The sequence below is a fragment of the Dipodomys ordii genome, unplaced genomic scaffold (assembly GCF_000151885.1).
Source record: "Dipodomys ordii isolate 6190 unplaced genomic scaffold, Dord_2.0 Scaffold13, whole genome shotgun sequence".
In the NCBI taxonomy this organism is placed as follows: domain Eukaryota; kingdom Metazoa; phylum Chordata; class Mammalia; order Rodentia; family Heteromyidae; genus Dipodomys; species Dipodomys ordii.
In genome coordinates, this window is record NW_012267229.1 from 14301231 (window position 1) to 14313799 (window position 12569).

The following is a 12569-nucleotide window of genomic DNA, read 5'->3' on the forward strand; positions in this document are numbered from 1 at the left end:
CACACACACACACACACACACACACAAATGGACAGATTTGCACAGAACATCACTCACTGGTATACAGGACAGTAATTAAAATGACCTTCAAGTTCATCTGGCCACAAGGATACATCCCCAAAATGTAAAGTTATGTAGAAGAAGTCAAGCATACAGATCCCATGTTCCTCTACCAGCAATGTCAAGTTCAAACAAGCAAAACTGGTGTATGCCATTACAGGTCAGGATGTTGGTGAGCTCAGGATGGGGTTTTGCCACTAGGAAGGGGTTGTTTCTAAAGAGCTGGTCACTTTTTCTTTTCCAATATTGAGGTTTGAACTCAGGGCCTCACATTTGCTAGGCAAGCACTCTACCGCTTAAGCCATACCATGGACCCCTTTTATTTTTGTTATGTTTCAGATAAAACATCACCCTTTTACCTGAGCTAACCTCAGACTGAGATCTTCCTACCAATGCCTCCTGATTAGCTGGGACTGTAGGTGTGCACCATCACATCTGAGCCTAGAGTCTGGATTTTTGGTTTGGTTTTGTTTTTTACTTTGGGGGGGGAAGGTGTTCAGTTTGCAAAAACTCATAACTACTCATGTTTATGCATTTTTCTGGCCCTGAGTTCAAACCCCTATACTGGAAAAGGAAATGTAACCAACTATATGGGGTACATGCCAAGAAACCATTTACAAGATGTTTGGCCTGTACTTTGTAAGCAGCAAGTATTTAGGAAATATCCTTTGAGTCACTTAATGAGATAGTTCTTGGCCATCTGAATGTAACTCTTGATTGCTGTCTCCTCCATCAAGAATTGAGAAATCCCACAGCCATGTCAATAATAGCAGCACATCTATATTAAATGCTTGGTAGATGCTGAGCTTAGGGCTCAGAGTTTACATCAGCATCGTGCGTAACCCTCAAATACCTTTGTAACAGCTCTGTTCCTCATGGAGGTCGTTTAGTCCCCTGAGAATGTAGAGGCACAGAGAGAGTCCCCTGTCTCAGGTCACATAGCCAGGGCAGCATAAAATGCACACTCTTCAGTACTCCCATATTACCTCCCCCAGGCCACCCAGGGGAGACTATGAAACCCAAGCTCAGCTGGGTGGCATGCTCAAAGAAGGGAGTGTCAACTGCTCAGAGGTGAGAGCAGGGCCAGCAGCTCCATCTGTCCATTCAAACTCCCTAATCCGAAATGCCTCACAGAGGATCTGCAACCCTAAACGCCCGCCGGCCTCCCCCGCCATGCCACAGGACAGCTCTGGCCGGGCTGCAGCCTCCTTCCTGCTCGTGAGTCAAAGAACAAACATGGGAGGGCTGGGCCAGTGGGGTGGGCCTGGTCCCTGCTGAAGGAAGGCAGCTTTTGTCTGCGTTCCCTCGGCGCCCCCCTCTCTAACACTCCTGGGCCTGGGCCCCCCCGGCATCCTGGAGGCACCTCCTCGGGTTCCTCCAATTTTGTTTTCATGTAAAGGCTCACAGGACCACAGATCCATCGCACTTTCTCCTGGAAGTGTTTTGCCAACAATGGACCCCTTGTGAGGTTGGGGTGGTCTGAGCAGAAATTCAGCCCCAAATGTTCAGGATCTTTGTCCAAGCCCTGTGTCTTGTACCTTCCACACCCTGCTGTTACAGGGAACCATGCTCAGCCCGGTATGGAGCTGGGGTTTCATTAGTGGCTTCAAATCTAACTCCTGCCCTCCCCCACCCCAACATACACAGTCCTCCAGGCAGTGGTAGTCACTGCTGGGCTGAAGGAAGACAGGTCCACCAAGGGGAACATTGTGCAAATTCTAGAGAGTCAGTGCTGGTTACACTGTGCACCAAAAATCTGCTAATGGGGTACATCTCATGTTCAGTGTGGTATAGAAAGAAAGAAAGAAAGAGAAAGAGAGAGAGGAAGAAAAAAGAAAGAAAGAAAGAAACAAGAGCAGGAAGAAAGAAAAAGAGGAAGAGGAAGGAGAAGGGGAGGAACTTTCCCAGAGTTACACAGCTGGCAATGGGATCCACAGTTTTGGAACTCAGAGGCATCTGGCTGACCTCGTGGCCAGCAGGCAGGTTCCAGAGAGCAACAGCAGGTAAAGTTTTCTGAACTGAAGACTGACTGCAAACATGCCAATGGACCACTGAAGCTGGACTGTCCCAAATGGGGAAATGACTTTACCCCTTCCCCGCTGAGAGGACCCCAGGCAGGTCACTGAACTCACTGAGCCTCAATTTCTCCAAAAGATTAGTGCAGACAGTACAAAGCACTAGTATCTCAGAAAAGATGATTATTATTACTAGTATTATTTTATATTTACTCTAAAGTTCAATCTCCAAAGCAAGGAAAGCTTGCCTGAAATAAAGTTGGTTTAAGAACATGTTTTTTTTTGTTGTTGTTGTTGTTGCTTTGTCTTGTTTTTTGCTGGTCATAGGGTTTGAACTCAGGACCTGGGCGCTGTCCCTGAGCTCTTTCGCTTGAGGCAAGTGCTCTACCATTTTGAGCCACAGCACCACTTCCAGTTTTCTGGAGGTTCATTGAAGATAAGAGTCTCATGGACTTTCCTGCCCCAGCTGGCTTTGAACCATAGCTAGGATTGCATGCATGAGCCACCAGCATCCAGCAGCACCTGAGTCTTTGAAGGAAGCTTTGTTGCAGCTCCTCCAGCATGACCCTGACCCCATATCCTTGACAGATAGGACCTCTGAGCCTCAGGATCTGCAGCAATGAGCAGAGGACCACAGGATTTGAACTAGTGCCTGATTCCTGTTTCCTGCCAGTGCACACATGCAGCCTTCTGACTTCTAGTCAGACAGTGGGAGCTTTCTGTTGCCTGGCCACACAGGTTCAGCCCAGTTCCTTGCCTTACCTGCCTCAGTTTCCTCATGTGGATAGTAGCAACTTACCCCAATCATCAGAGTTGTTGGAAGATGATACAATGTGGGATGACTTTGAGGATGACTGACAGAAGCGTGGGAGGAGTCCAGCCAGGGCTGTGAGTGGAATGTTGAGAAGGCATCCTCAGCCCTGGCTCCCTGGAGGCACTAGCTGGGCTCACAGGCCTTGGAGCCGGCCCGGTGAAGGCCTGGCATAAGCAGAACACTGATCCTTAGGGCGTCAGACAGACATGGGGGTAGAGACTGAATTGACTCACTCGCTGTGTGTCCCTGGGAAGAAGTCACTCTCTCTGATCACGATATAGAAGCAAAAATCCCATTCACTTTTTTTTGTTGTTTGTGGGGCCTGAACTCTGGGCCTGGGCACTGTCTCTGAGCTCTTCAGCTCAAGGCTAGCACTCTACCACTTGAGCCACAGCGCCACTTCTGCTTTTTCTGCTTATGTGGTGCTGAGGAATCGAAGCCAAGGCCTCATGCATGCAAGGCAAGCGCTCTACCACTGAGCCACCTTCCCCCATTCACTCTTGATGAAGGTTTGTTCTCCCAGGAACAGCACCGAGTACATTGTAAGTATACATGCATCCTCTCTCTCTTATTTTGCTTGTAAGATGTAGAAAGACCTTGATCTCTTTGCGCTTCGTTTTCTCATCTATAAGATAATATCCAAAGGCTCACGTGGGGCCCAAGCCTCACGACTTCATCTGGGGGAAGAAAAAGTAGGAGGAGAGAACCAAGAGGCCTCAGGATCCCTCAGGCCTGCAAAACTCGAGAGACTGTTTCAGAACCTGAAGTGGGAAGCATGAGAGCATGAACTTCTGGATGCAGGAAATCATAAATGGCGAGCAAAGGTGGGGAAGGCACCTCCATCTCTCAGCCCAGCGACTAAGAGAAAAGACCGAGTGTCCTGAGTGAGTGTCCTGCCCCGTGCCACTGTCCAACTCTGGGTGTGCCACCTCATACTCAGAGCCCGCCATCCCCATGTAAAAATTCACTTCCTGCCTTACAGGGCTGTGAGAATCCAGGGTATGGCAAGAGCCTGGCAAGTGCTGGGTTGTTGCCATTCTTTTCTCGCTCCCTCTCTGGGTCCCTTGTCCTCACTGGGCCTCAGTGACCCCTGTAAGGAGAGTGCTCCCCTGCTGGCATCCTTGTGAGGTGTGTACTCCCATGATTGTCACGTCAAGGGGCAATGGAAGACCCCTACCTTGGAACTGAACACCCCAGAACTGCGGGCATCTCTTGCAGTTTGACTCAACACTGTGAAAACAAGAGCTCTCCAGCTGGAGAGAAAGACTTGGACCAGGAAAAACCAAAGCCAAGAAATAAGATAGGCCGGGCGCCAGTGGCTCATGCCTGTTATCTTAGCTACTCAGGAGGCTAAGATCCGAAGATCATGGTTCAAAGCCAGCCCGGGCAGGAAAGTCCATGAGACTCTTATCTCCAATTAACCACCAGAAAACTGGAAGTGGTACTGTGGCTCAAATGGTAGAACACTAGCCTTTAGCTGAAGAGCTGAGGGACCAAGCCCAGGCCCAGAGTTCAAGCCCCATGACCAACAACAACAACAAAAAAGAAATAAGACATGTCCCTTACTGGGTTCCCCCTTGCCTGCCCATCCAATCACCATACCGGATCACCTGAGCGTGGATCCCCAACCCCAGCCTTCTATGGGAAACCATGAAGTCTTGAGTAACATCCCATCTCAAGTTTTTTTCTCTGTTTAACTTGGGGACCAAATCGCTTAACTGACTCACCTGCTAATATGATTGGCAATTATTTACTTTGGAGAGGCCTGAAAGACACCACCAAATCGCAAATTTCTGAATTATCTAAAAACCCATCGCCCCATCTCATGTTTCCTGATCCTCATGCTATAAAAGAGCTCACACCTTGGGAAGAAGCAAGGAGGAGAGCAGAGCAGAGGGAGCAGGCCAGCCTTGAACACCTTGAGAAACCAGGTGAGACCCGCCCCCTCCACAGCTCGGCAGCTCCTGGCCCTGGGCAGACTTTAACCAATGTACTGGTCAAACAAAGACTAGTTACAGTCAGGAGCAAGGGGATGGCCACTCCCTCAACTTCCTTCAGACATTTACACCACCAACCCAGAAACCAGTGCTAGTCCTGCCTCAAGTTCAGGGTCTCCAAGGAATTTGTATAGTGAGTTGCCATCCTGAATTGTGATGACGGCTGTCACCCTGTCTCCTCTGATTCAGTGGGACTCAGGAGGGCATCCACAAGCCAGCTGGGCCTGAAGAACCAGCCCTGGGGCAGGGATAGTGGCAGAGCAGTGCAAGACTTCCACCACTGGCTTGTTTAAGCTTCTCTATCCACTTTGAAGAGGGAGCAAGAAGGAGAAGCAATTTGTCTCCACCCAGAGAGAAGAGCTGATAGTCACTCAATTACCCAGAGTTCTCTAGGTCAGACAGGTGTGCTTCCAAATTTCCTCACCACCTGTGTGCTTATGAACTAGGGAAAGGTACCTCCAAGTCACTAGGTCCTCGTGCCCCTCACCATCACCTCCTGTGCAGGGCAAGTAGGCAGTGCCCACCTCTTGGGATGTGGTGAAGATCAAATCACTCACTGAGGAGAAAGCCATCAGCCTATTGCCTAGCACAGAGCAAGGTCCAGGAGTGTTAGCTCTGATTATTAGTCTCTCCCCGGTGTTCTGAGGAGGAACACTCATAGAAGATAGGGGCAGGCAATGGATAGATTCCTCTGATACTTCTGTCCACAGATGCCAGGAGGGAGAATGTTTCAAATTGGGAGCCTCACCATCTTCTGTGGGCTGCTGGCCCAGACCTCAGCCCAGCTTCAAGGCCTGCCCTTACCCATAGGCCAGGGCCTGCCCTTGCCTGGGGCTCCAGCCCTGCCATCAAATCCCACAAACCTGGTTGCAAACTTCAAGAGTGGTAAGTCCGTGACAACCTCTCTCACATGTGTGTGAGCATGTGTGTTCCACATGCGCATGCGCGCCTCTCTGTGTGTAGAGCCACCCAGGAAGAGGAGGGGCAAGGATGAAGGGGAGAGAGGATCTGGAATGGTCAGATGTGGACACAGGGACCTTTCTACTCATTCTTAGGTCTCAGCAATGGCTTGCTCTCCGGGGGTCTGCTGGACATTCTGGGAAACCTCCCACTTCTAGACACCCTGAAGTCTGGAGATGGCAATTCTGGGGGCCTGCTGGGGGGCCTGCTTGGAAAACTGACCTCATCCATCCCTCTACTGAATAGCATCATTGAGTAAGTTTGCCTGAAACAGGGCCTTGGTCCTCACCAGCTATAAGCCCCACCTGCCCCAGACAGCAGACACATAGAGGGAGGGGTGTAACCTGAGCATGGAGTTAGAACCCTGTCCTGAGACCTTCCCCAGTCTGGGAAGGAATGCCAGTCCTCTTGTATTAGTAATCACCTCTTTCCCCCCACGTCCTGCCCAGCAGCTCTTATAATCCTCATATACAACTTTCAAGGTCAACTTCATAATCCCCAATTCACAGACGAATAAACCGAGGCACAGGCATGGGCCTTGTCCTCACGCAACTAGACTGTTACTGAAGAAAGGTTCTTGGCGAAGTCCAGAGATCAAACCTTTTTCCAGTACACTGAGATCATTCTGTCTGTCCACTTGGAGAATCCCTTAGTACACAGCTGGCTTCAGTATAAGCAAGAACATGTTAGGTGCCCTCAAATTACATCATCAGTGTAGCTCATGTCCATGGAAAGACCAGATAGGGTGATGTCTATGAGACACCTGACAGCACAAATAAGCAGGGAAAGCTTGGTGCCGGTGAGCTGCCTCAGCCTCAGTAAGGCTGGATCAGAGCCACTTCTGTGATTTCCATCCACCCAGGGGCTTGCTTCCTGACCTGGAAACAGAAAGACAGACTCAAGTTTGATTTCCACATGTACCCTCCTGGAGGAATACAGGAGAGACACAAGACACCCAGTCTCTTTGGTTCTTCCTGCACAATAGAGTTCAGCGCTACAGAGAAAGGTCGTTGGGAGGACCAGGGCTTTCCTCTGCCCTTTCTGCATTCATCCTGCTCCTCAGCCCCAGTGTCACTGATTTGTGGACTGATATGTCATTAAAGGACATGGCAGAATGAGTGACTTACACCCATAATTGTCTGTGCAGGACATGCCCACAGTCACCCATACATCATTCATTCACTCTTCATGCATTCCTTCAATCCATTCATGATCCTTTCCACTCTGTCTTCCATCAACCACTCTCTCACACACACACACATACACACACACACACACACACAAACACACACACACACACACACACACACACAGACCCACCTTCCCAGCAACCCTCAAGCCAACCACTCTCTTTGTAAGTCTTTTACCGGGCACGCACACAACCCAGACACAGTCTCTTCTAGACCTTCAAGATCTCATCCAGGCACCCACATGTGTGGCTCAAAACCCAGATGGCTCTGGTACAAGACTTTCTTTTTTCCTTCTTCATGCCAGGTGACCTCTGAAATTGATCAATTTGGATTAAAAGTGGTTTCTGGGTTTGAGGCTCAAGAAGCTAATGCTTCTCCCTCTGATGTTGTCCTCTGAACAGCATTGAAATCACGGATCCCCAACTGCTGGAACTTGGCTATGTGAAGAGCCCTAAAGGCCACCGTCTCTATGTCACCATCCCTTTGGGCTTGAGGCTCCAAGTGAATACGTGAGTACCTCCCAAGGGAAGATGAACAGATGGCTCTACAAGGGAGACCTTGATGCCAGGGGCAGCCAAGCAGGAAGTGTTGGAGTGCAACAGACCAGGCTTCCAACCTTAGATCATTTGCTTTATGCTGACCAAGCTGGGGGAAGGGTGGGGGGGTCACATAGGAAGGTCCTTTGACTTCCCTGAGCCTTGGTTTCCCCTGCTGGAGATGGAGACGAGTAGAATGGCTCATAAAATGGAAGAAGGTAAGGCTGGCATTCTTGGCAAGGAGAAAAATTCTTCTGCCTTGGAATGTGGTAAAGCCAGATGCCAGTTAGGTTGTCTCCTCTGCAGACTCACAGTTGGCAGTGTGTTGGAGCTGGATGTGAAGCTGAACATCACTGTAGAAATCCTAGCCGTGAGAGACAATCAGGGGAAAGTCCACCTGGTCCTTGGTGATTGCACCCACTCACCTGGCAGCTTGCATATCACCCTGCAAAATGGGTAAGGCTAGAGACTGGCCCCTCACATGCAGAGATAACAGGGTAGGATGGTGGACAGATCGATAATGGATGAATATGTGGATGGATGGATGGCTGGATGGATGGATGATATGAATGGTCATATGGGTGGAAAGAACATGGATAGATAGATGTATGGACAGATGGGTAAGTAAATAAGTGAGTAAATATTCACTTATGCTTTGTATTAGGCCAGGATGACCAATTTTATGTTGGATAAACAATGAGAAATCTGATTTTGAGCCCACCTAATCTAGCAGGGATGGGGAGAGATGGTGAACTTGAATATTATTTCTCTAATTTGGGTCTCGGCATTTTTGTCTGTAATGTATAATATGTTGGGTGACTAAAACATCCAGGTAATAGTCATGAATGTGCTTTGTCCAGTGAAGAGTATGCTCCAGACAGAGCCTAGCTGGGTTGCTTTTTTCAGTTACTTGTCCCCTGAGGAGACCAAGACACACATCACACATAGAAGTTGCCTATACCTTGGCTAATGTTGACTGAACTTCATGTGTATCATGTCACTGAATCCTTGTGGCAACTAGGATATACTGTTGATGGGTTAACACAGTCTTGTGGGACACCTGCTGTGTCTCAGAACTGATTGTGTGTACCCTGAGGATTCCTGCTGTTCACCTGCCCATATAGAGGTAGATAGGCCCAGTTTGGGTTACTAAGTGCTGAGACTAAGGGTGATAAGTGGTCCCTGAAGACTTATCTAGCTCAATTCTAGGCATCCACATCACCCTTGTGGCTTTTCTCCTCTAGGGTTGCTCCCCTCCCACTTCAAGGCCTTCTGGATGCCCTCACAGGGGTCTTGAATGAAGTCATTCCTGAGCTGGTGCAGGAAAAGGTAAGAGAGCAAATGTGGCCGTCCCCTGACCCATCAACCCTATAACATCTGAAAGCAAGTCTGAGCCCCCTCATTTGAGTAGTAAACTCAGTCCATCAGTCTGTCTGTCCTTGGATCCATCTGTCCATGTTCTTTCTTTCTGTCACGCTAAATGCACTGGTTGGCTTTGTCTGTGGGCCAGGCCCTGGGTCTGTCCACACTAGAGCCAAGGGTATGGCAGGATGACTTGGGTCTCTTCACCAAACCCTTCATGTCTTCAGTGTCTCCTTCTGCCTAATATAGTTGTGTGACCATTTGCCCTTGTGATGGCTTAGAGCCATCATCAGGCACAGAACAATGAGAGGAAATCTCCCCCAGAGAACCCTTCCTGGGCCTGTTGTTCCCAGCCTCCTGGCAGGTACCCATTTGCCTAACTGCCCTTTCTGCCCTGTGTCAGGTGTGCCCTCTGGTCAACGAGGTTCTCAGCCACTTGGATGTCACCCTTGTGCATGACATCGCTGGTAAGGCCTGCTTCCAAGTCCTCTCCACCACCAGAGAAACAAAGATTTCTTCCCCCACCCCCACCCAAGATTCTTATTCTTGCACACCATAGGAAAACTAGGGCTGACCTCCAACTTGGTCCCATTTGGGGTTTCTTTGCTTTCTTGACTTAGCCAGATAACTTTGAGGTAAAGAGCCTACCTTGCCCTCAGCCCTCACACTGGGCGGGGGAGGTCTAGCCCATGACTGCCTGAGGTGGCTGGGCTCCCAAGCTGCCAGTAGGGGAGGAGGAACGGGGGCTTTCCCTAGACCCTTTCACCTCCAGATCATAACTCTACTCTGGCCTTTCATTTCCCAGAAGCGCTGCTTGGTCAACAAGAATTTGTTATCAAGGTGTAGGGAAGGGATCAGGCTTCTGCTGAGCTGGTGAGTGCCACTCCCTCATCCCACGACTCAGAACTGGCTGGCTTCCTTGGGAAATGACATCTGTGTTAGTCAGCTTTCCATCCCTATAATGAGATAGTGGAGATAAAAGCAAAAGGGTTATTTAGTTCCCATTTTGGGGGACCCCAGTCCATGACCCCACTACTTTAGGGCTGTGGGGAGGTAGCACATTATGGTATTAGTATGTGGAAGCAAGGTAGGGGTGAGGGCAAAGCTGCTCACCTCATTCTCCATGGAGCAAGACAGAAAGTGGAAGGGGCCAGGTCCCATGATTTCCCTAGAAAGGCAGAGCCCAATGACCTAAAGGCCTCCCGCCTCCCAGCACTCCCGCCCCCCCCAGCACTCCTGCCCCCCCAGCACTCCCACCCCTGCCAGCCCTTCCACCCCCCCCAGGGCTCCCACCTTCCCAGGGCTCCCACTTCCCAAAACTCCCACTTCCCCAGAGCTCCTGCCTCTCAAAGCTCACACCACCCAAAGCTCATACCATCTCCCAATAGCACCAACCTGTAGACTGAGCAAGTAACTCATTTACTATCTAGACTGTAGCCAAAAAAAAAAAAAAGACAAAACATCCAGGTAGACACACAGGGATGCAGACACGGCCATAGAGTAGTTGACTGAGGTGGAGAGACGCAGGTACCATGGCAACAAAGGAAATACATGGGTCAAAGACACACACACACACCATATACACGTACACATACACAAACAATACCATATACACGCATACACACATACACCAGACACACCTGAATGCACACTCACACACATGCATACACCTATGTGGACTTGCCCTCTACAAGTCCACAAGGAGACACAGATACACACTAGGACACAAGCACGTGGAGCTCCCTGGCCCCAGGCCTGGGCTGGCCTGATGGCTGATATCAGATGACCAGACCCAGGGTCTCAGCCTCCTCCTGGCCCTTAGAAGAAAGGTTGGATTCTGGGCCAGTTCTGGTAAGAGCCAGTGACCTTGAGTTGACCTTGATTCAACTTTCTGACTGGGTTCTTCTCCCAACAGAATTGTTCCTTGCCTCCCAGGGTTCACAGAAGGCTGGCCCACATGCAGAACCTGTCAAGCCTCCTTCTCCCCAGGAACCTGCTCCCTACTCCCTCCCGCTCCCCAGACACCCAGCATCATGTGATTCTCACTAAATAAAATTACTCTTCCTCTGCACAGGGGGTCTTGCTGTTCTTCACACTCCCTTGAGGGTTCCAGGTCTAGAAAGAGCCCTGCAGCGTGGTCACTGCTACCATACCAGAGCCTGTATGGTCTATCGTTGATCTTTGAGGGCTTGAGCAGTTAAGGGAGGAAATGTTCAGGTGTGTAGGGATTTCAGGTGAATGTCCAGCTCTCCTTAGGAAGGATGCATGAGGAGGTTAGGGCACAGGTAGCAACGTACGGGGTTGTCATGGAGAAAGGAAGCTGTTGATATGAGGGCTGTGCTGGAAGTGGTCTGGAAGGTGTGGGTAGGGAGCAGGTGAGGCCCCATCCACACTAGGGAGAGAGGGGTAACCAGGAAGGTGAGAGAATGAGTGGATCCTAGCAGGAAGGACATCCTGAGTTGTGGCTTTAATACACCTGAGAGGCCCTGAAGGAAGCTCAAGTTCATTTGCTTACTTCAGTCCTCCAAGCAAAGAAAGATAGAAATAAGCTGGACACTGGTAGCTCATGCCTGTATCCTAGTGACTCAGGAGGCTGAGATCCGAGGATCTAAGTTCAAAGCCAGCAGCAGTCTATGTATTTCCAATTAATTAGTAAAAAGGCAGAAGTGGCACGGTAGCTACAGAAGAGCACTAGGCTTAGGCAAAATAGCTCAGAGACAGTGCTCAGGCCTTGAGTTCAAGCCCCAGGACTGTCACACACACACACACACACACACACACACACACACACACAGATCTATTGAATCATAGACAGGGAGACAATGCAGAGAAATAGTAAGTAAATAAGGGTAAGGGTGAGTGGTGTGTGGCACAAGCCACAAGGGTGATCCATGAATGACCAGAAGCCAGTGAGCTTGGGAGTCAGATCAGCGTGGCTACTAAACTTCTGAAAGCCAACATCTCCATCCCTTCTTGGCACTAGTGTGCACAGCTTTCCTGTAACCATTAGAGGGTGACCACTAGAGGATGTGGTACAAATGTCCTTCCCAGATGCCATCCTGAGGGTGTAACTGTGAAGACTGGGATGGATCTCAGCAGCATAGACATTCAAACTCGGAATCAAAGAGCTCCTAGGTGGTGGACCCAGCATCCAAAACCCAGCAGTCAACCTCCAGAGGTCAGGCTGTTTATTCCAAGTTGAAGACTCCTGAGCTCCAAGTGTGATGCTTTTTTGAAAATTTTACTTTGGAAAGAAGCATTTTTCCCTGGAGTCCTAAGTGTACTCATCATTTTCCCATGTAGTCCGTTAAGTTATCTCACACTAACTGCTTAGTTCTGAAAGTAAGGTTGTACACTTATCAACAAAAATACAGGGCAATGCTGGGGGAGCCACCGCTCTCACCTATAATCGTAGCTACACAGGAGGCTCAGATCTGAGGGTTACAGTTCAAAGCCAGCCTGAGCAGGAAAATCTGTGAGACTCATCTCCAATTAAATACCAAAAAAAATGTAGAAGTGAGGCTGTGGCTTAATCAGTAGAATACTAGCCTTGGGGGGGAAAAAAAACCCTGAAGGATGGCACCCAGGCCCTAAGTTCAAGCACCAAGACGAGCACAACAAAATATATCTGTTAA

At 49.5% G+C, this 12569-nt stretch overlaps 2 protein-coding genes across 2 annotated transcripts in view; both read left to right on the forward strand.

The window, feature by feature from the left end:
- Positions 1–2698, forward strand: part of Bpifa3 (BPI fold containing family A, member 3) — a 12500-nt gene extending 9802 nt beyond the window's left edge. The window contains exon 7 of the mRNA XM_013010680.1: positions 2664–2698. Coding sequence (XP_012866134.1) covers positions 2664–2698 — 35 coding nt within the window. The remainder of the gene's footprint in view (positions 1–2663) is intronic.
- A 2913-nt stretch (positions 2699–5611) lies between these two features.
- Positions 5612–9780, forward strand: Bpifa1 (BPI fold containing family A, member 1). Its single transcript, XM_013010681.1, has 7 exons — positions 5612–5771; positions 5942–6101; positions 7438–7545; positions 7879–8028; positions 8817–8901; positions 9338–9401; positions 9740–9780. The coding sequence occupies exons 1-7, from the start codon at positions 5612–5614 to the stop codon at positions 9778–9780; spliced, it is 768 nt and encodes a 255-aa protein (XP_012866135.1).
- The last annotated feature ends 2789 nt before the right edge of the window (positions 9781–12569 follow it).

Bases quoted from the DNA above. Each gene is read 5' to 3' on its own strand.
- Bpifa1 (XM_013010681.1), top strand. From the start codon at position 5,612: ATGTTTCAAATTGGGAGCCTCACCATCTTCTGTGGGCTGCTGGCCCAG. The intron at 8,902-9,337 runs GTAAGAGAGCAA...GCCCTGTGTCAG, and splicing joins CTGAGCTGGTGCAGGAAAAG to GTGTGCCCTCTGGTCAACGA. The intron at 9,402-9,739 runs GTAAGGCCTGCT...TTCATTTCCCAG, and splicing joins CCTTGTGCATGACATCGCTG to AAGCGCTGCTTGGTCAACAA.